Source organism: Anolis sagrei, chromosome 2 (genome assembly GCF_037176765.1).
Source record: "Anolis sagrei isolate rAnoSag1 chromosome 2, rAnoSag1.mat, whole genome shotgun sequence".
Taxonomy (NCBI): Eukaryota; Metazoa; Chordata; class Lepidosauria; order Squamata; family Dactyloidae; genus Anolis; species Anolis sagrei.
Genome location: NC_090022.1, coordinates 264,543,246 through 264,564,572, shown reverse-complemented (window position 1 = coordinate 264,564,572; position 21,327 = coordinate 264,543,246). Strand labels below are relative to the sequence as shown.

The window sequence follows — 21,327 nt, the reverse complement described above, 5'->3', positions numbered from 1 at the left end:
AACAGTTTGTAAATTTATTTGCTCCTTCAGTTTACAAAAATAGGAAACTTCTATAACTCTAAAAAAGCAATACCAGTAATAGTTTATTGGTTAAATCAGAAATATATAATATTATGTACATAACTGTAGAATATTTACACATTTTACTTAATGCACAGTTAAATACTATGTGTGAAATACATTTGATGTGGGCTTTCCCACTTTGAAAAAAATGGATGGTAGCAATGTATTTATTCCCAAGTCAATCTTTTTAATTGGGAAAATAAGATTTAAAATAGTAATTTAATATAAACTTTAAAAGTATATGGCTCCTATTCCTTTTATCATTGCCTTGTGAACTCAAGAGATTGCATAGTTGTCACCCTGGTTAAATTACATTAATGGCAGTCCCCAAGGTATGAACAAGATAGGTTCTGTAGGTTTGTTCTTAAGCTGAATTTGTATGTAAGTCAGAACAGGTACATTTTTGAAGTGTAACTTCAGATATATGTGTGTGTGTCTTTGGATAGGGGGCCATGGTGACACAACAGGTTAAACTGCTGAGCTGCTGAATTCACTGACAGTTGGCAGTTCGAATCAACAGGACGGGGTGAGTTCCCACTGTTAGCCCCAGCTTCTGCCAACATAGCAGTTCAAAAACATGCAAATGTGAGTAGATCGATAGGTATTGCCTCGATGGGAAGGTAAACGGTACTTTACCTTCAGTCACACTGGCCACATGACCTGGGAGGTGTCTACGGACAATGCAGACTCTTCGGCTGAGAAATAAAAATGAGCACCACTCCTTGAGCTGGAGATGAGCACCAGAGCCCACAGGGGAAACTTTTACCTTTATCTTTGTTTGATGTTTCTAGGCATTGAATGTTTGCCTATTGTCTGTGTTTGCTGGAATCCACCCTGAGTCCCCTCAGGGAGATAGGATGAAATACAAATAAAGTATTACATTTATATATTTGGATAGCAAAGCGTTTGTGTGCCCATTCAGAAGATTTCATCTCATTTTCTGTCCCTGTGATAATTTGATATTGAAAAAACTGGATTGTTGTGAAACAAGGATTGGTGACAAAGCTTCAGTTGAGACAACTTTTCCCCATGATAACTCCTTCAAGAGTGAATTTCCCTTCCTAGACGTAGATTTCTCTCACTTCCGATTGTCTCACTCCCATTCTCAGCTATGAGTCATTTGTAAGTTGGATGTTTGTAACTTGGGGAATGCTTGTACTAGGTTTTTAGATGACCATGGAATGGGATTAAAAGCAAGCACTTTTGTGTACTTTCAGCTTTACATTTTGTCACATTAGTAATTCTATGCAATTCTACTGCAAAAAAAGTAACATGCAAAATTGCATAGATTGGTCTCTTGCAAATACGAAATGAAAGTTTAATATAAATCATACACTATAACTTGAGGAAGAGCATCTTTAATTTAGCTTAAAGGCATATAACTTTTTTTTTACTTTATAGTTGCCAAATGTGGATTCATTTAATGATCATTCTTTCTATTGTGTCACCCTGTTGATACATGGCCAAGTCATGATGTATTTTACATTTAAAAAAACCCTCAAACTGAATGAAATTTCTGTACATGGGGCCAGGGAGCAAATGCCTATTAGAAGTATTTACTAAATAAGGATGTTCAGGCATTTTCACCCATTTTAGAAATCTACCCAAATTAATGCAAGATGTAGAGTAAAACTAGTTTTAAATTACTGCCTTGCTTAGCAGCACCTTCTTCCATACCACTTATATTAACATATAATTAAGTGATAATATTTACTCTTTTCTCTGATTCTCCAAAGGTTTGGATATCCAAACAATAATGTGATCTAATCGATAAGAGCCCCTGGTGGCGCAGTGGGTTAACACAACACAAACTGGATCCCTATTTCCTGATCTGCCTTACTACTGACCATGAGCACCTCTGTCTTGTCTGGATTAAGTTTCGGTTTGTTTGCCCTCATTGGAGCCCCCGGTGGTGCAGTGGGTTAAACCGCTGTGCCGGCAGGACTGAAGACCGACTGGTCACAGGTTCGAATCCGGGGAGAGGCGGATGAGCTCCCTCTATCAGCTCCAGCTCCTCCTGCGGGGACATGAGAGAAGCCTCCCACAAGGATGATAAAAAACATCAAATCATCCTGACGTCCCCTGGGCAATGTCCTTGCAGACGGCCAATTCTCTCACACCGATTCTCTCACACCAGTTTCTCAAGTCGCTCCTGACACGACAAAAAAAAAAAAATCTAATCAATATTTCACACAAGGTAAGCCACATGAGGGTACATAAGCTCACTCAAGGCATATGAGATTTAATATATAATGACAGCAGAAAGCATACATTAGTGCTAACCAAAAATTAAAACTAAGTTGGATTCTAAGTTTTTGATCTTGTACTAAAGAATGGTAATTCCCATCCTATAAAGAGTGCTGGGCTCATACAAGGAGCCTTTGATCTTATACACGTAAGAGCAATCTCTTCTCAGAGAATGGCAAACACTGTATGATTAATTAAATGCAATACAAATATTTGTATACTAATTTGTATACTAATACTTGTATACTAATACTTGTATACTAATACTTGTATACTAATTACTTTCCTTCCTTTCTTGGCAATATTTATTTAGAGGTGGCCTTCCTGTAAGGCCTTTAAAAATGTGAGATATACCTCATTTCCATAGCTGAGGCAATATTCAAACTCTGGTTTCATAGAGTCCAAGGCTATTAAATAATGGTGTATTAATGAGAAATTAATAGAGACATATAACACATATTGGAGGCTACCAATGCAACTAGCTTGAAATCACAGACATAGAATATAATACAGAAGGAGAATCAGGGTTCTCAAACAATTTCAGGGGAAAACAGCTTTTCCAGAGCAAATTTCTCCACTGAAGATATTTTAGAATTAAGAGACTGCTACACTTTATGCGTTTATAGATATGTTTTATGATTTAATTTATAGTTTTATGCTACTGTTGTTTTATGTGAGGTTTTCATGTTTTGTAAGACATTGAATTTTTTTTTTCGTGAATATGCTGGAAACCGCTTTGGAACAGCCAGTCTTTCAAAGATCTATATTTTGAAATGAGAGCTTATTTTAAATCACTACTGTAATAATCAAAAGGGTAAAAGGTGACTGAATTTTGTGTAAAGAACTGATAAGTTTCAGAATGGTTTTTCTTTACTTTTCTGCTCAGGGCACAAATGGAAAGAGAAACATAAGCACATGCATAGCTTGCATTCTGCTGTACTTTATACTCATAGTACTATGATTTATCGGTGTCAGTTATCAACATTTATTACACTGTAGAATGATTAAAAATAGAAGCCTGGATAGCACTGTCTCAGTGAATGGTATGGCTATACAGCTTAATTCAAAATGCTACTAGGGTCACAAGAGGCATGTTTAGCCAACAGTTCAACAATATTGCCAAATCTGGTCCTTTACAATCATCCCTATATCTAAATGTGTGAACACTGCAATGTAAAAAAGCATTGCAATAAGCGTAATTTTGTCTTAACTGAACATTCTGTTCTTGGTTACGAGAGAAATACCAGGGAAGGATATAATGCATATTTGGAAAAAAATACCTCTGTGATTATAATCAGTCCTCTGAATACATGGGTTCAACCATCCATGGAATATATATATACACACACACACACACATACACACACACATACATACACACATACATACACACACACACACAAAAGTCAACCTTGATTTTGCCATCTTATATAAGCATTTTACTGTGCTATAGTATATAATGGCACTTGAGCACCCACAGATTTTAGTATCCATTGAAAGTCCAGGAACCAAACCACTGCAGATACCAAGGCCTCACTGTTCTGTTAGTTCCAACTAGAGCAGCGCCACTGATTAACTTATGTGTCAACTCAGCATTCAAGAACTGATTGAATAGGTTAACTCCAACTATGACCAACCAACAGGATTCCAGTCAATGTAGGTATGCAAATATGTGTGCATAAATATGCATGCATGCCCTTTCATACAAACAGGATGTAGCCGGCCACGTCACAGTTCTCAACTTCCTATTCATAGCCCATTATGTTCACACATTAATTATGTGAAAAATGAGTGTAGGCCAATACTCTTTTAAAAAAACAGAGCTGCATAAAACACAAGAGCATCAAGTATACATTTGTCCACAAATGCTTATGTTAATAACTTCCTATAGACGCTGTTTCCAAGCGTACTGGTGCAGGTCCCCCTTCGGCTGGCCCGCATCATGAGCTGGTCGCTGGTGCTTTGGCTGCAGGGATCATCATTCACTTTGCAGCACAACAGGTTGCAGAGGTGTCGTTTGCATTCGGACGAGGCAAAATAATAGACCAGAGGATCAATGCAGCAACTTATACTGCTAATGCAGATGCAGAGGAGATAAACAAAATAGATACTCCCCGAATAGCTTCTGTAAGAAAAATGTATGTAATGCGCTATGAGGAGAACATTTGTTGGACCAAAACACAACACAAAAATGGAGAAAACCGCTACAGACAAAAACAAAGCCCGTGTCTTCTTGCTCTGCTTTGCAGCGATGTCGGACGAGCTCAGACGCCAGATGATGCAGATGTAGCAGACAGAACAAACAATTAATGGCACAAAAAAGAAAAGCAAAGAGAAAACTGTGAAAAATATGAAGTAATATCCTTCAAGATCCTCTTGATTCAACACATCATAACATGTTGTAATGTTTAAGTGAGGTATTTCCTGGGTTTGCTCCGTGATAAGCAGAGGTATGACTCCAGCAATGGAAACAATCCAAATGGCAATGCACACCACGGAGGCGCGACTTAATGTGCGCCATGACAGAGACTCCATTGGGTACACCACGGCCAGGAAACGGTCAATGCTTATCACCATTACCAGTAATATGGAACAATACATGTTGCAGTAAAATGTAGCAGTGACAAAGCGACACATTTCCGGACCAAGCACCCAGTTGTTTCCAGAAAAATGGTAGCCAATCTTAAAAGGAAGCATGCTTGCAAAGAGTACATCTGCAGAAGCTAGGTTGAACATGTATACTATGGCTGGCTTTTTCATCTTCATTTTTATCAGGAACACAAGAATTGCCATGATGTTCAGAGGAAGGCTCACTATGGCAACTAAAGTGTAGACTGATGGCACAAAAAGGGTCAGCCACACACCAGTCAGGTATCTTTCAGTATCTTTAGACACAGAGAATAATTTTGGTGTGGTCTGATTGCCAAAACCTGATCCAAGGTCGAAATCATTTTCAGCATCAGGGTCGTCCCATGAAATCTGTTCAAAATCGTTTCTTCTGGACATGGGAAAAGATCGTGGTGGCGCCATGCTATCATTCTTGAGAAGACATCCTAGGAAATCTAATATAAGAATATAATAATTAGGTGTGGCAATTAAATAAACACAGACATCAGAATATATTTTAATTAATTAGAAGATACACCTGAAATTCTCTATTTTCCACCTAAATATACTGACATTACAGCTTTTTTTGGTACATCATCTATATTATAATCATGTCATTTCCTTTTATTGTCCTTTTCATTTTCTTATGCATTTATGAGAAACTTTAAAGTAATTTGCATGTTGGCATATATAACAAGTAAACTTATTTTTCATTTGTTTGGTCACTTAGATAGATTGATACCATTATGTAATAAAATTAGGTTTGAAATCCTAATGACCTAATTTTCACATATAATAATAATAATAATAATAATAATAATAATGCACTTTATATTCTGCTTTATTTCCCCGGAGGGACTCAGAGCAGACTACAGAATACAGATACAAGGCAAACATTCAATGGCTTTTACACAGTGAACAATATCAACATACAATACATTGACAAAGGTAAAGGCCTTTCCCTTTCATCTCTGGCATCTGGAGGAGACACTCAACTTCACCCATGGGGAGGTGCTGTTGTTCCATTTTTCTGTACTGAGGAGCCTGTTGTCCATAGACATTTCCAATCGTGTTTTGCCAGCATGTCGGCATAGAGTGCTCCTTTTACCCTCCTGCCTGGTTGGTACCTATTGATCAACTTGTATTGCATGCTTTCAAACTACTAGGTTGGCAAAAGCTAGGGCTAACAGCTTTGAACTGCAAACCCTCCAGTAAACAGATTTCCTGCAGCTAGCAGTTTAACTTGCTGCACTACCACGACCCCCAGTTACATCCTATTATTCACAAAATACTAATTAGATTTTTTAAAGTGCAAGAATTCAAATTTCAAAAATGCTTTTCATGTTGAGTAACAGAAGGATATAACTTTCCATAGCCTTTGAAATAGCAACTGAGATGTCAAGCATCAAGTGTTATATAGGAACCTAGCCAATCAACATCATTTTGGATATTCAGTTACACCTCCTTCACATAGCCTCAAAATATTACTTCCCTAGAAGTCTCTGTGAAACTGAGTCTACATACCTCAACAGCCAAAAGCATCCCTGGAGCTGGGAAAGATGGCTAATGAGAGGTTAAGGATTGGCTAATTAATCTTAATCATAGTAGGAAGCATGAAGGATTTCCATCAGCCTGGGGATGGTGCTATAAGTCAAGTTGACAAGTTACATGTATATGAGAAGAGACAGGGAAGAAAAGTGTATTGACAATAGTCTTTCGCCATTAGTTATGGCTAATGTATGAGAATACTGTCATTAGGAAGGGGAAAAGAAGGACCAATATCCTGAGGTACAAGGAAAATGATGAAAATTAAAAATTGTGGTTGTTTATTTATCATGTCAGAAGCGAATTGAGGGTACAGTTGTAATGCATTTAAAAACACAAAGTTAAAAACTTGGCATAATACTAAATGTTCTTTGACCAGTAGCTGTCCACTTGGAGTGCCTCTGGTGTTGCTATAAGGAAGTCCTATGTTGTACATGTGGCAGGGCTCAGGCTGCATTGTAATAGGTGGTGTGTGGTTTGCTCTTCTCCACACTTGCATGTTGGGGACATAAGAGAAGCCTCCCCAAAGGTTCATTACACATCCGGGTGTCCCCTGGGCAACATCCTTTTAGACGATGACATGCAGCATGCAACCAAACAAACAAAAAAACATGGTAACCAATATGACTTCACAAAAGAAGTCTCTCCTTTGGGAGGCATGCTTCAGTCTCTCTTCACTGTGGGAAAAAAAAAAGGTTAGAACTGTGCAGGGCCCATGAGAAATACCGAATAGCAGAATATGTTCCCTAAGGGGATTTGCAAGTCAGCTTGTTGACTAAACTAAGACCAATCAAGCGACTGAATAGCTATGAAAGCAAAGCTCCGGCCATTGACAGGAATGGCATTTGTACTACAAAAGAAGAGATTAAGAATAGATCACATGACTTCTCAGCAGCCACAAAGTATTATTGCACTGCTAAGCAAGTTCAGTGTGACGCAAGCTGTGCTTTGTGGTCCTAATGAGCGCAGGAGAAGCAGAAACATGATCTGCATCACATTTTTCATAGAAGTGATTAAAGCCTTTATACAGAATCTACACTACAAAACTGGTTGTATATCAAGTGCTCTGACACAATTAAATTAAGTGTCTTACTTAAATAAGTGTGGTTAAGATAGAGGTATGGAACCCAGAGCGACACATATATTTTGTGTGAAACGGTTAAGACATGATAGGCTGACATGATTTCACTCAGTTCTTTAAAAATATTTACTTGTAATTGCTGGAGCTAAAGCTAAACACTGATAATTCCTTCTTAAACAAATGAGTATCAAATAACATACCATATTACCTAAAATATGTTGACACATCAGTGCATCTGACTCCCAGATGTACACACGATCGAACAGACCAGGTGACCCATAACAGGAACCCATCATTTAGTTATTAAAACTCCACATAAAAGATGTGCTTATGACAACAGCATATTCTTTCTACAGTGAAATGACAATAGAATTTAGTGCATGGTTCTAACCAGAGAAGTATTTACTTTTGATTACTCATAATATTGAAACCACTTCAGATATAATTGAGGTGGATTTTTACAAATATCTGTATATCACTTATCTATCACTAAAATTCAATGGGCATTACTTCTGAATAGATATGCTGCGGATAGTGCTGCCTGACATTAGGAAAAAATATTCTAATTCTTATGCATTAAAATGTAAACAACTGATCAAAATAATAAGGTATTAAGAGACTGTACCAAGATCATGACTATTATTTAGCATGGAAACAGGAACCTGGATAACAGTGAGCCCTACTGAAATGAACCACTTCATTTCAGAATCATACTGGAGGACCAGAATATTCCCAGAGAGGCATCTTCTCTAGAAATTTACTAGGTCATCCAGTGATAGTACACAGTAACTTCTGGAATAATAATAATAATAATAATAATTATTATTATTATTATTATTATTATTATTATTATTACTTTTCTCTCCAGAAGGAGACTCAAATCAGCTTATATAAAAGCATTTCAATACAATTTAAAATCTACAGATATACAAACATTAAAAGAGAATTAAATATCAATGGTATTAAAAATTCAAGGTTAAAAATGGAAGAATACAATAGAATTGCCTGGGATCTAGACAGTTCTTAGAGGGGACATGGATGTGGGTGGCAAAACCGTAGGTACTGGAGGTCAAATTGTACAATAAATTAATGGTTGCACAGCTATTTAGTGCTAATCAAGGTGGCCAATTGCAACATTCACACTTGCCTCAAACAGACAACAGTTCTTTCTCTCACCCTGGAAATTCCAGAGATATGTAAACCTCACTTGACTAGTTTTGAACAGACCTCACAACCTCTGAGGATGCCTGCCATAGATTTCAGCGAAACATGAGGAAAGAATAAATGCAGGTGAAACGTCAGGAAAGAATGCTTCTGGAACATGGCCATACAGCCCAGAAAACTCACAGCAACCCAGTGATTCCAGCCATGAAAGCCTTCGATAACACAATACATTATATTACTTTTGTTAATTTATGTGGAGATGTTCTCATCCTTTTGTGATATAACCAGAACTTAATTATAACACATGGCAGCTATTTATAATCACAAATGCAACACCTAAACAAGAATCAAGGAACATGAAAGGCACTACAAACTACTTCAACCAGAGAAGTCAGCCATAGCAGAGCACCTGATGAACCAACCTGGGCACAGCATTTTATTTGAGAACACAGAAATGCTGGACCACTCCAACAACCACCACGTCATGCTACACAGAGTAGCCGTTGAAATCCACAAGCATGTTGACAATTTCAACAGAAAGGAAGAAATCGTGAAAATCAACAAAATCTGGCTACCAGTATTCAAAAACTCTAAAATCAGGCCAGTAAATAAAGAGCAAAAACTCCAAAAAAAAACCCAAAAAAAAAACCCAGGGGAATTCCAGACAAGAATCAATCTGGGCTGGCTAATACCGCCCAACAAGGATTCCCCCAGGCAGGAAGCAGCCAGGCTTTGAAGATGCAAAGCTATTCAGTGCTAATCAAGGTGTCCAATTGCAACACCCAGACTTGCCTTTAGCAGACAGACCTCACAACCTCTGAAGATGCCTGCCATAGATGTGGACAAAACATCAGGAGAGAATGCTTCTGGAACATGGCCATACAGCCTGAAAAACTCACAGCAACCCAGTGATTTCAGCCATGAAAGCCTTCGACAACGCATCGAGGAGACAAAGTTTGTGGTATAATCTCAAGCATGCTGCAGCCAATGTAAAAGGTCTGACCTGTTAAGTGTTTGGTGTGAGCAATTTCTTGAAACACAAATACTGGTAAAAAGAATTTACACAGACAGACTTCCTGTTCAGCTTGAATCTATATGATTTATTTTACGACACCCTATATAGCACTCAGGTTAGTGTCGCTATAGAAACAGAACAGGTATGTGTAGTTTATGACCTCCATTCCTCAACTGTTTTGACCTTAATAATGGCTTTCACGTGTGCCCTTACCCTTTTTATATAAATTCATAATAGTAAAACAGGGAAGAGGATCTGTATTGATACCTGTTCCCTTGGGTTTGCACTTCTGTTTGTCTCATATAACCATGAACTCTCTTTAAAGAGCAGATGCTATCCTCCTGGTGACAACTAGTAAAAGTCTGCTCTCTTAAAACAAGGGTGGGAAACATGTGGCTTTCAGAGCGGTTTCATGGCCCTGGGGTACCTGGAATTAAAAAAGCTGTTTGCTCCCCAGTGTCATCTGGGGGCCTGGGGACAAATTTCAGCACATGTTTGCCTCTCCCGGGCCATTATATGTCCTGGAGAGGTCATAAAAAACAAGACATATACTTTAAGTTACTTTTATGTCCCCTCCTGTTGTTAAAGCAAAACAAAACAACAACGCTCCTGGACCTAACACAAATAAAAACAGCCCAGGATGGCTGAGCCAAGGAGTTTTAGATATGGTAATAGATTTTTAATTATTTAAATGGTTTTAACTGTTTATTGGTTGTATACTAGCTTCAGTACCCAGTGTTGCCCAGGTTATTTGAAAAAGTAAAAAAAATTAATTGTAGAAAATGCATAAGGTTGTGAGTGAACTACAACTCACATCACGCCAGATTAATCCTGAGAAACTCTATCATAGAATCACAGAATCATAGAGTTAGAAGAGACCTTGTGGGCCATCCAGTCCAGCCCCTTGCTAAGAAGCAGGACAATCGCGTTCAAAGCACCCCCAACTGATGGCCATCCAGCCTCTGTTTAAAAGCCTCCAAAGAAGGAGCCTCCACCAAACCTCAGTGTAGAGAGTTCCACTGCTGAACAGCTCTCGTTGTTGTTCATTCGTTCAGTCGTCTCCGACTCTTCGTGACCTCATGGACCAGCCCACGCCAGAGCTCCCTGTCGGCCGTTACCACCCCCAGCTCCCTCAAGGTCAGTCCAGTCACTTCAAGGATGCCATCTATCCATCTTGCCCTTGGTCGGCCCCTCTTCCTTTTGCCTTCCACTTTCCCCAGCATAATTGTCTTCTCTAGGCTTTCCTGTCTCCTCATGATGTGGCCAAAGTACTTCAACTTTGTCTCTAGTATCTTTCCCTCCAGTGAGCAGTCAGGCTTTATTTCCTGGAGGATGGACTGGTTGGATCTTCTCGCAGTCCAAGGCACTCTCAGCACTTTCCTCCAACACCACAGCTCAAAAGCATCGATCTTCCTTCGCTCAGCCTTCCCTAAGGTCCAGCTCTCACATCCGTAGGTGACTACAGGGAATACCATGGCTTTGACTAGGCGGATCTTTGTTGCCAGTCTGATGTCTCTACTCTTCACTATTTTATCGAGACTGGACATTGCTCTCCTCCCAAGAAGTAAGCGTCTTCTGATTTCCTGGCCACAGTCTGCATCTGCAGTAATCTTTGCACCTAGAAATACAAAGTCTGTCACAGCCTCCACGGTTTCTCCCTCTATTTTCCAGTTGTCAATCATTCTTGTTGCCATAATCTTGGTTTTTTTGACGTTTAGCTGCAACCCGGCTTTTGCGCTTTCTTCTTTCACCTTGATTAGAAGGCTCCTCAGCTCCTCCTCGCTTTCGGCCATCAGGGTGGTGTCATCTGCATATCTGAGGTTGTTAATGTTTCTTCCAGCAATTTTCACCCCAGCTTTGTATTCATCCAGCCCCGCACATCGCATGATGTGTTCTGCATACAAGTTAAAAAGGTTGGGTGAGAGGATGCAGCCTTGCCGGACGCCTTTCCCAATCTTGAACCAGTCTGTTGTTCCGTGGTCAGTTCTGACTGTTGCTACTTGGTCCTTGTACAGATTCCTCAGGAGAGAGACAAGGTGACTTGGTATCCCCATACCACCAAGAACTTGCCACAATTTATTATGATCCACACAGTCAAAGGCTTTAGAATAGTCAATGAAGCAGAAGTAGATGTTTTTCTGAAACTCCCTGCCTTTCTCCATTATCCAGCGGATATTGGCAATCTGGTCTCTCGTTCCTCTGCCTTTTCTAAACCCAGCTTGAACATCTGGCAACTCTCGCTCCATGTATTGCTGGAGTCTTCCTTGCAGGATCTTGAGCATTACCTTACTGGCATGAGAAATAAGGGCCACTGTACGGAAGTTGGAGCAGTCCTTCGCATTTCCCTTTTTTGGTATGGGGATATAAGTTGATTTTTTCCAGTCTGATGGCCATTCTTGTGTTTTCCATATTTGCTGGCAAATGGCATGCATCACCTTGACAGCAAACATTAACAACCTCAGATATGCAGATGACACCACTCTGATGGCCGAAAGCGAGGAGGAGCTGAGGAGCCTTCTAATCAAGGTGAAAGAAGAAAGCGCAAAAGCCGGGTTGCAGCTGAACGTCAAAAAAACCAAGATTATGGCAACAAGAATGATTGACAACTGGAAAATAGAGGGAGAAAATGTGGAGGCCGTGACAGACTTTGTATTTCTAGGTGCAAAGATTACTGCAGATGCAGACTGTGGCCAGGAAATCAGAAGACGCTTACTTCTTGGGAGGAGAGCAATGTCCAATCTCGATAAAATAGTAAAGAGTAGAGACATCAGACTGGCAACAAAGATCCGCCTATTCCAAGCCATAGTATTCCCTGTAGTAACCTACGGATGTGAGAGCTGGACCATAGGGAAGGCTGAGCGAAGGAAGATCGATGCTTTTGAGCTGTGGTGCTGGAGGAAAGTGCTGAGAGTGCCTTGGACTGCGAGAAGATCCAACCAGTCCATCCTCCAGGAAATAAAGCCCGGCTGCTCACTGGAAGGAAGGATACTAGAGACAAAGTTGAAGTACTTTGGCCACATCATGAGGAGACAGCAAAGCCTAGAGAAGACAATTATGCTGGGGAAAGTGGAAGGCAAAAGGAAGAGGGGCCGACCAAGGGCAAGATGGATGGATGGCATCCTTGAAGTGACTGGACTGACCTTGAAGGAGCTGGGGGTGGTGATGGCCGACAGGGAGCTCTGGCGTGGGCTGGTCCACGAGGTCACGAAGAGTCGAAGACGACTGAACGAATGAACAACAACAACCTTGACAGCATCATCTTTTAAGATTTTAAACAGTTCAGCTGGGATCCCGTCGTCTCCTGCTGCCTTGTTGTTAGCAATGCTTCTTAAGGCCCATTCAACCTCACTCCTCAGGATGTCTGGTTCTAATTCATTCACCACACCATCATAACTATCCTCAATATTATTATCCTTCCTATACAGATCTTCTGTATAGTCTCGCCACCTTCTCTTGATCTCTTCAGCTTCTGTTAGGTCCCTGCCATCTTTGTTTCTTATCATACCAATTTTTGCCTGAAATTTACCTCCAATGTTTCTAATTTTCTGGAAGAGGTCTCTTGTCCTTCCTATTCTGTTGTCTTCTTCCACTTCCATGCATTGCTTATTTAAAAATAGTTCCTTATCTCTTCTAGCTAACCTCTGGAATTGCGCATTTAACTGGGCATATCTCCCCTTACTATCACTGTTTCCTTTTGCTTTCCTCCTTTCTTGGGCTACTTCCAGTGTCTCAGCAGACAACCATTTTGCCTTCTTGGTTTTCTTTTTCTTTGGAACGTACTTTGTTGCCGTCTCCTGAACAATGTTGCGGACTTCTGTCCATAGTTCTTCTGGGACTCTGTTTACTAAATCTAGTCCTTCAAATCTGTTCTTCACTTCCACTGTATATTCGCTAGGAATGTTAGTGAGATCATATCTAACTGGTCTGTGTATTTTCCCTGATCTCTTTAGTTTTATTTTAAATTGAGCAATAAGAAGTTCGTGATCTGAGCTACAGTCAGCCCCAGGTCTTGTTTTCACCGACTGGATGGATGTCCGCCACCTTTGGCTGCAAAGGATGTAGTCAATCTGATTTCGGTGCTGATCATCTGGTGAAGTCCATGTGTAAAGCCGTCTTTTAGGTTGTTGGAAGAGAGTGTTTGTTATACACAGTGAGTTTTCCTGGCAAAATTCTATCAGCCTGCGTCCCGCTTCATTTTGTTCTCCCAGACCATGCTTGCCTGTGATCCCAGTTGTCATTTGACTTCCCACCTTGGCATTCCAGTCTCCTGTAATGAAAATAATGTCTCTTTTTGGTGTATTATCCAGTAGGTCCTGCAGATCCTCATAGAACTGATCTACTTCTGCTTCTTCAGCAGCTGTGGTTGGGGCGTATATTTGGATCACTGTGATGTTGAAAGGCTTTCCTTGCACTCGAATTGAGATCATTCTGTCATTTTTTGGGTTGTATCCAAGCACCGCTTTAGCGAATTTCTTATTAATTATGAAGGCTACTCCATTTCTTCGATGTTCCTCTTGTCCGCAGTAGTAGATCTGGTGGTCATCTGATGTGATGCTCTCACAGTCACAAAATTCTTTCTAATGTTCAGGTGGAATCTCCTTTCCTGTAGTTTGAAGCCATTGCTCTGCGTCCTGGTCTCCAGGGCAGCAGTACTTCAAGTTTGTTATGTTGGGCAAGTTTCCTCTAGATGCATCATCGGTGGGGTTCAGTGTGCTCTCTGACTGCAGGGTAAACTACAACCCTCACCCCCAAATCAAGGTGAATTTTCCCCAAAGACTTCCAGTATTTTTTGCTGGTCATGCTGTCTCTGTGTGCCAAGTTTGGTTCAATTCCATCTTTGGTGGAGTTCAGGGTGCTCATTGACAGCAGGTGAACTTTAAATCCCAGTACCTACAACTCCAAAATGTCCAGGTCAATTGAGTCTCCTGAGTAGTGGGAGTTATAGCTATTTGTAGAAGTAGGAGCTTATATGTGTAAGCGGACACCCCAGCCACACATACATACATTTTTTTTACTTTTATTATGTGTATAGATATTATATCTCTTTTTGCCTCTACTGTCCAGTGATATGTTGTTACCCTATGGGCATGCAAGCTGTTCACTAGCATACTGTAAAATAATTGTGGAGAGCTTTAGGGCGATCTAATCCAACCCAGTAAAGACTTCACCTCTAAAGCATTCCTAGTTGTGGAAGGGCTGGAAATCATTTGATTTTCCAGATGGTAACTTACAATTCCTAGCATTCACATCATCAACTATGCTGGCTAGGGCTTCTGGGACTTGCACAACAACAACATCTGGGACACCACATGATTTTCATCCCTGCTTTAAAGTACAGATTCAACATGCTTTGCCTTGCGCTCATTAACAGGAAGCCAGTCAGAATCGGTCAATGACAGGAAACAAGACCACTGTAGAGCTACCCTTCTTATCTTTTTTTGATTGGATTTGCTATCCCAAGGAACATCATCAAGGTTCAGTTTGAGATCAAAGGTCTTTCTCTCCCTTTTTGACATTCAACAAAACACTAAACTAAACTAAACTCAAATCCCTAACCTTGGAACACTTGTATATCCAAAGATGTAATACAACACTGAGATAAAGTTTAGTTTACCCTACAAACCGTCCTAGAAAAACAAAATGTTCATTGGTGATAAAATGACTCATCAAAAACACATTTTAAGTTAGCTTTTTGCTCATCTCTCAACACTGGAAGAAGTACAGCAACAACAGAGAAAAATACGCAATCAGTAAAGATTTCCTCCTCCTCCCTACATCTACAGTGTCAACAAAGAGAGAGCTTGGATTAAAGTTCATCTTCAATATGTTTGGACAGTGAAAACTTTCTCACACAGTAGATCATCCTTGTCAATAAGTCCATAAAAGTGACCAGATTGGCAAAATTATTTTGTGTGTGTGTGTGTGTGTGTCAGGAGCGACTTGAGAAACTGCAAGTTGCTTCTGGTGTGAGCAAATTTGCAGTCTGCAAGGACACTGCCCAGGGGACTCCTGGATATGTGGGAGGCTTCCCTCCTTTCCCTTCATGGGAAGCTGGAGCTGACTGACAGGAGCTCATCCCACTACCCAGATTCAAACCACCGACCTTTCAGTCAGTGGTCCTCCCTGGACAATAAAGCACAAGTTCCTTTGCCGGGCAAGAAAAAACAGAATAAAAGTTTATCTGAATGGAAAAGAGAGAGGGAGGGAGGGAGGGAGGGAGGGAGGAAAGCAATATTACTACCAAATTCACTGGAGAAAGAAGAAATTGAGAAATGTATTGTTGCACTTTCCTGCGCTCCTGTAAAAATGTATTGCACTCATTGAATCTGTACCTCAGCTATGTTTCTTTCAGCCGTATTGTTTTTATATTGCTTTCAATTGTGTTGTTATTTGTTTTATCTGATGTTCTAGCTGGTTAAAGTGTTTTACATGTGTGTTTTAATTATAATCTTGGGCGTGTCCCTTGTAAGCCACCCTGAGTCCCCTAGGGGAGATGGCTGGCGGGGTATAAAAATAAAGTTGTTGTTGTTATTATTATTAAATCTATTCCTTTTCCAACAGATTGCGGTACTTCCATTCTCGTTGTACAAAATATGTCATCCTTTCTCTGTGGCTAACACAAATGTATGTATTCCTTCCTTCACCAGCTTACACAAATCAGGAATTGTTAGGAATTGTGGGAACTGAAGTCCAAAAGACCTGGAGGGCCCAAGTTTGCCCATGCCTGGGCTATGGGCATCTCTCACCATCGTTCCAACTGGGGTTCCCGATGGGCTGATTGGGGAGTAAGCTTGCTAGATTTATATGTCGTTCTCTGATGCTTGTAGTTTTAAACACTTGTGTATCCATTGCCTTTGAATCCCCCACCCCCAAAGGAACCTTTGGCTTTGATAAAACAAGAGGTCATTTAGGAGGTGGGCATACCACGTGCTTCTGTTTAGGGCAGTACCCCCCTCCCTTTGCCTGTGTTAAACAGACATGCAGGTAAGAGGAAAAGGAGCAATTGCAGGGGAGAATCTGCATGGTAAGGGAAGTAATGCCTGTGCTAACATGCTTCCTCCTCTTCTCTCTGGGACCAGAGTGGGTAGCCTCCTCCATCACAGTGGTTGTCCCTCCCACCACAGATGTTTACATTTTCCTCAGTTTTGCAGGAGATCTGCAACCCTAACCACCTGAAAGTGGAGGAATGACTGTATATCCTTTTATATTGACACACACTAACAAGGCTATATCATTACATATTTTAACAAGTTACTCATATTAAAAAATTCAAAGTTAAAAAGTTAACCACAAGGAAAGTTATTAGAACTGCAAATAATGGTTTTCATTTCCTTCAATGCTGCTGTTTTAGACCACATTCATGGAGAATGGCAGCTTATCTGCTATGTGACGTTCATGAGACTTAAGGAGCCTAAAAACTGTGTGGGAATTCATCCCTCCTTTCCACCCAAGTATTCTGGAAATTATGTCCTAAGGAGCAAAATGCAAGAGGAAGAAAAGCTTATCTAATCTAGCATTCTGTACCCACAATGACCAAACAGATGTCTGCAAAAAGCCTGCAAGCAGGATGTGTGCACAACAGCATTTTCCCAGCCATTTTAAGAATGTTTCGAGGAGTTTTCCCCCATTATGCTAACAAGTTTCAGCACAAAACCCAAGAGTTTTGTTATATCTTAAAGACCAGCAAGTGTTTTTTGGCATCAAGCATTTGTGTGCTCAAGCCCACTTCTTCAGATGTAGCATGGGTTCAAAACATGTCAAATTCCATGACAAATAAAATAGATGCAGTTGACACAAACTGTTCTTCATGCTGCACACTGAGCTTATGCCAAATAAAACTGTTGGAATTATTTTCTGTTTCTTTGTTCTTCTTCCACCCAAGTATCCCAGGAACAGATACTGCCTCTGCTTCCAAAGATAACATACAAGTATCATGAGTGGTACATATTGATAGAAACATCACTCATGACTAGAAGTTTTATCACTTTGATACCACTTTAGCTGTATGGTTTCATCCTATAGAACAGGGGATCTCAAGCTTCCTAATGCCACCACCCCTTAATACAGTTCCTCATGCTGTGGTGACACCCAACCATAAAATTATTTTTGTTGCTACTTCATAACTGTAATTTTACTACTGTTATTAATTGTAATTTAAATATCTGATATGGAGAATGTATTTTCATTTGCTGGACAAAATTTAATACAAATACCAGATACGGCCAAATTTGAATACTGGTGGGGTTTATTAATTTTGTCATTTGGGAGTTGTAGTTGCTGGGATTTATAGTTCACCTACAATCAAAGAGCATTCTGAACTCCACCAATGATGAAACTGAACCAAACTTGACGCACTGAACTCCCATGGCCAATAGAAAATACTGGAAGGCTTTGGTGGGCATTAACCTTGAGTTTTGGAGTTGTAGTTCACCTGCATCCAGAGAGCACTGTGGACTCAAACAATGATGAATCTGGACCACACTTGGCATGAATACTCAGTATGCCCAAATGTGACCACTGGTAGAATTTGGGGAAAATAGACCTTGACATTTGGGAGTTGATTGTTAACCTACAATCAAAGCCCCCAGTGGCGCAGTGTGTTAAAGCGCTGAGCTGCTGAGCTTGTTGACCTAAAGGTCGCAGGTTCGATACTGGGGAGCGGTGTGAGCTTCCGCTGTCAGCCCCAGCTTCTGCCAACTTAGTAGTTTGAAAACATGCAAATGTGAGTAGATCAATAGGTACTGCTCCGGCAGTCATGCTGGCCACATGACCTTGGAGATGTCTATGGACAACGCTGGATCTTTGGCTTAGAAATGGGAGATGAGTACCACACCCCAGAGTCGGACACGACTGGACTTAATGTCAGGGGAAAACCTTTACCTTTACCTACAATCAAAGAGCATTCTGAATCCAACCCACAATGGATCTGCACCAAACTGGGCACACTACCTACATGCCCAGCATTGAAAACTGCTGGGGTTGGGGGGAGGGGGACGGGACTGTTTTTGAATTCTGGGAGTTGTAGTTCACCAACACCAAAAAGGAACTAAAGAACAGGCGGAGAGATCTTCAGCCTTCTCTGCCAAAAGGGTTCCTAAGACTACCAGAGATATGTGCTTTCTGATAGTCTTTGGCAACCCCCTGAAAGCCTCCTCATGACCTCCCCATGGGTCCTGACCCCCAGGTTGAGAAATACTGCCCTAACATCTTCATCAAACACTATGGAACAAAATTAGGGGGGGAAACCAGTTTCTAGTTTGAAAGCGTTATTTCCTGTTTAACTGTGTGGTACTTGCTTTGAAAGTAGTTGTTATACTCCAAAACTTTGTTGAATTGGTTGCGATTCTATGACAGGCCTGGGCCAACTTGGGCCCTCCCTCCAGGTGTTTTGGACTTCACTCCCACAATTCCTAACAATTCCTGGCAGTTCCAGTGGTGTCGAACCGCATTAATTCCCCAATGTAGGTGCAGAATGAATTCGCAAACAGCTCAGGAAACGTGCTGGGAACCGCCCCCCACCCGGAGCCCTCTTTGCGGCGCCCACCCGCCGTCTAAGCCCGTCTTTCTCTGTTCTCGGACCTACCATTGTATCCGAAGGGAAGGGAGCGCGAAGGGCGGACCACCAGCAGAAGCAGGAGGAGGAGGAAGCGGGGCTGCCCCATGGCCATCGCGCTTCTGCCGCTGAGACCGGCGAGCGAAGGCAAGGGCGACCCCGCGGCGGTCCTCGGAGGAGTCGCCGGCCACGGGAAGGGAAACGCAGGCGGAGGAGAGAGACACACCGAGGAGGGAGGAGGGGAGGGAGGGAGGGAGGAGGAGGCGGCCCACAGGACTGGGCACCGCCCCGCAGCCCCGGCGGGGAGAGAAACCCGACCCTCTCCTTGGAAAACGGATCCGGGGTTTGAGGAGGGATGGGGGAGGCAGAGAGAGAGAGTGGGGGGAGGATGAGGGGGGGAGAGAGGGGGAAAGGGAGGGAGAGGGGGGTAGAGGGAGAGATGGAGAGAGGGCAGGGGAGAGGGAAGGAGAGAGAGGGGGAGGAAGGGAGAGAGGGGAGAGGGAGGGGAGAGGGGGAAAGAGGGAGAGGGAGGCGGGGAGTAAGGAGGCGGGGGAGAGAGAGGGAAGGAGAGAATCATAGAATCAAAGAGTTGGAAGAGACCTCATAGGCCATCCAGTCTAACCCCCTGCCAAGAAGCAGGAATATTGCATTCAAATCACCCCTGACAGATGGCCATCCAGCCTCTGCTTAAAAACTTCCAAAGAAGGAGCCTCCACCACACTCCGGGGCAGAGAGTTCCCCTGCTGAACGGCTCTCACAGTCAGGAAGTTCTTCCTCATGTTCAGATGGAATCTCCTCTCTTGTAGTTTGAAGCCATTGTTCCATTGCGTCCTAGTCTCCAGGGAAGCAGAAAACAAGCTTGCTCCCTCCTCCCCGTGGCTTCCTCTCACATATTTATACATGGCTATCATATCCCCTCTCAGCCTTCTCTTCTTCAGGCTAAACATCCCCAGCTCCTTAAGCCGCTCCTCATAGGGCTTGTTCTCTAGACCTTTTATCATTTTAGTCGCTCTCCTCTGGACACGTTCCAGCTTGTCAATATCTCTCTTGAATTGTGGTGCCCAGAACTGGACACAATATTCCAGGTGTGGTCTAACCAAAACAGAATAGAGGGGTAGCATTACTTCCCTAAATCTAGACACTATGCTCCTATTTATGCAGGCCAAAATCCCATTGGCTTTTTTTGCCGCCACATCACATTGTTGGCTCATGTTTAACTTCTTGTCCACAAGGACTCCAAGATCTTTTTCACACGTACTGCTCTCGAGCCAGGCATCCCCCATTCTGTATCTTTGCATTTCGTTTTTCCTGCCAAAGAAGGAGGAAGAGAGGGTGGGAGAGAAGGGGGAGAGAGGGAGGGGGAAGGGAGAGGGGGGAGAGAAAGATGGAGATGATGGCAAGCCCTTCCACTCGCCTTCCCATCTGACTTGGCCACGGTGGTCCACGCTCTGGTTACATCCCCATATAGACTACTGCAATGCTCTCTACGTGGGGTTGCCTCTGAAGACTGCTCGGAAGCTGCAATTAGTCCAAGGAGCGGCAACCAGATTACTAACAGGAGCGGGGTACAGAGAGCATACTACTCCTCTGTTGCACCAGCTTCACTGGCTGCCAACTAGCTTCTGAACACAATTCAAAGTGCTGGTGTTGACCTATAAATCCCTAAATGATTCCGGCCCAGTTTACGTGTCTGAACGGATTCTCCCCTATGAACCATCAAGGTTGTTAAGATTTCTGGAGGGGCCCTGCTCTCGGTCCCACCACCCTCACAATCGCGTCTGGTGGGGACGAGGGACAAGGCCTTCTCGGTGGTGGCCCCTAGGCTCTGGAACTCTGGATCTGCACCTTCTCTCCTGACTTTTAGAAAACTGGTGAAAACCTGGCTCTGGAATTTAGCATTTGATGAGTGAGTCAATAACTCCTGACCACACGGACGGATGGCGATGAATTGTGACTCCATTTTGATGACTTGGCATTATGTAATTATGTGATCATATTTTAATGTTTTAGTGAATTATGGAATGTGATGTTTTAAACTATTGTTATGAATAT

At 41.9% G+C, this 21,327-nt stretch overlaps 1 protein-coding gene across 1 annotated transcript; it reads right to left on the bottom strand.

The window, feature by feature from the left end:
* Positions 1 to 19,632, bottom strand: F2R (coagulation factor II thrombin receptor). Its single transcript, XM_060761636.2, has 2 exons — positions 19,306 to 19,632; positions 1 to 5,372 (listed from the first exon to the last, which is right to left on the bottom strand). The coding sequence occupies exons 1-2, from the start codon at positions 19,388 to 19,390 to the stop codon at positions 4,180 to 4,182; spliced, it is 1,278 nt and encodes a 425-aa protein (XP_060617619.2). The 5' UTR covers positions 19,391 to 19,632; the 3' UTR covers positions 1 to 4,179.
* Between the last annotated feature and the right edge of the window lie 1,695 nt (positions 19,633 to 21,327).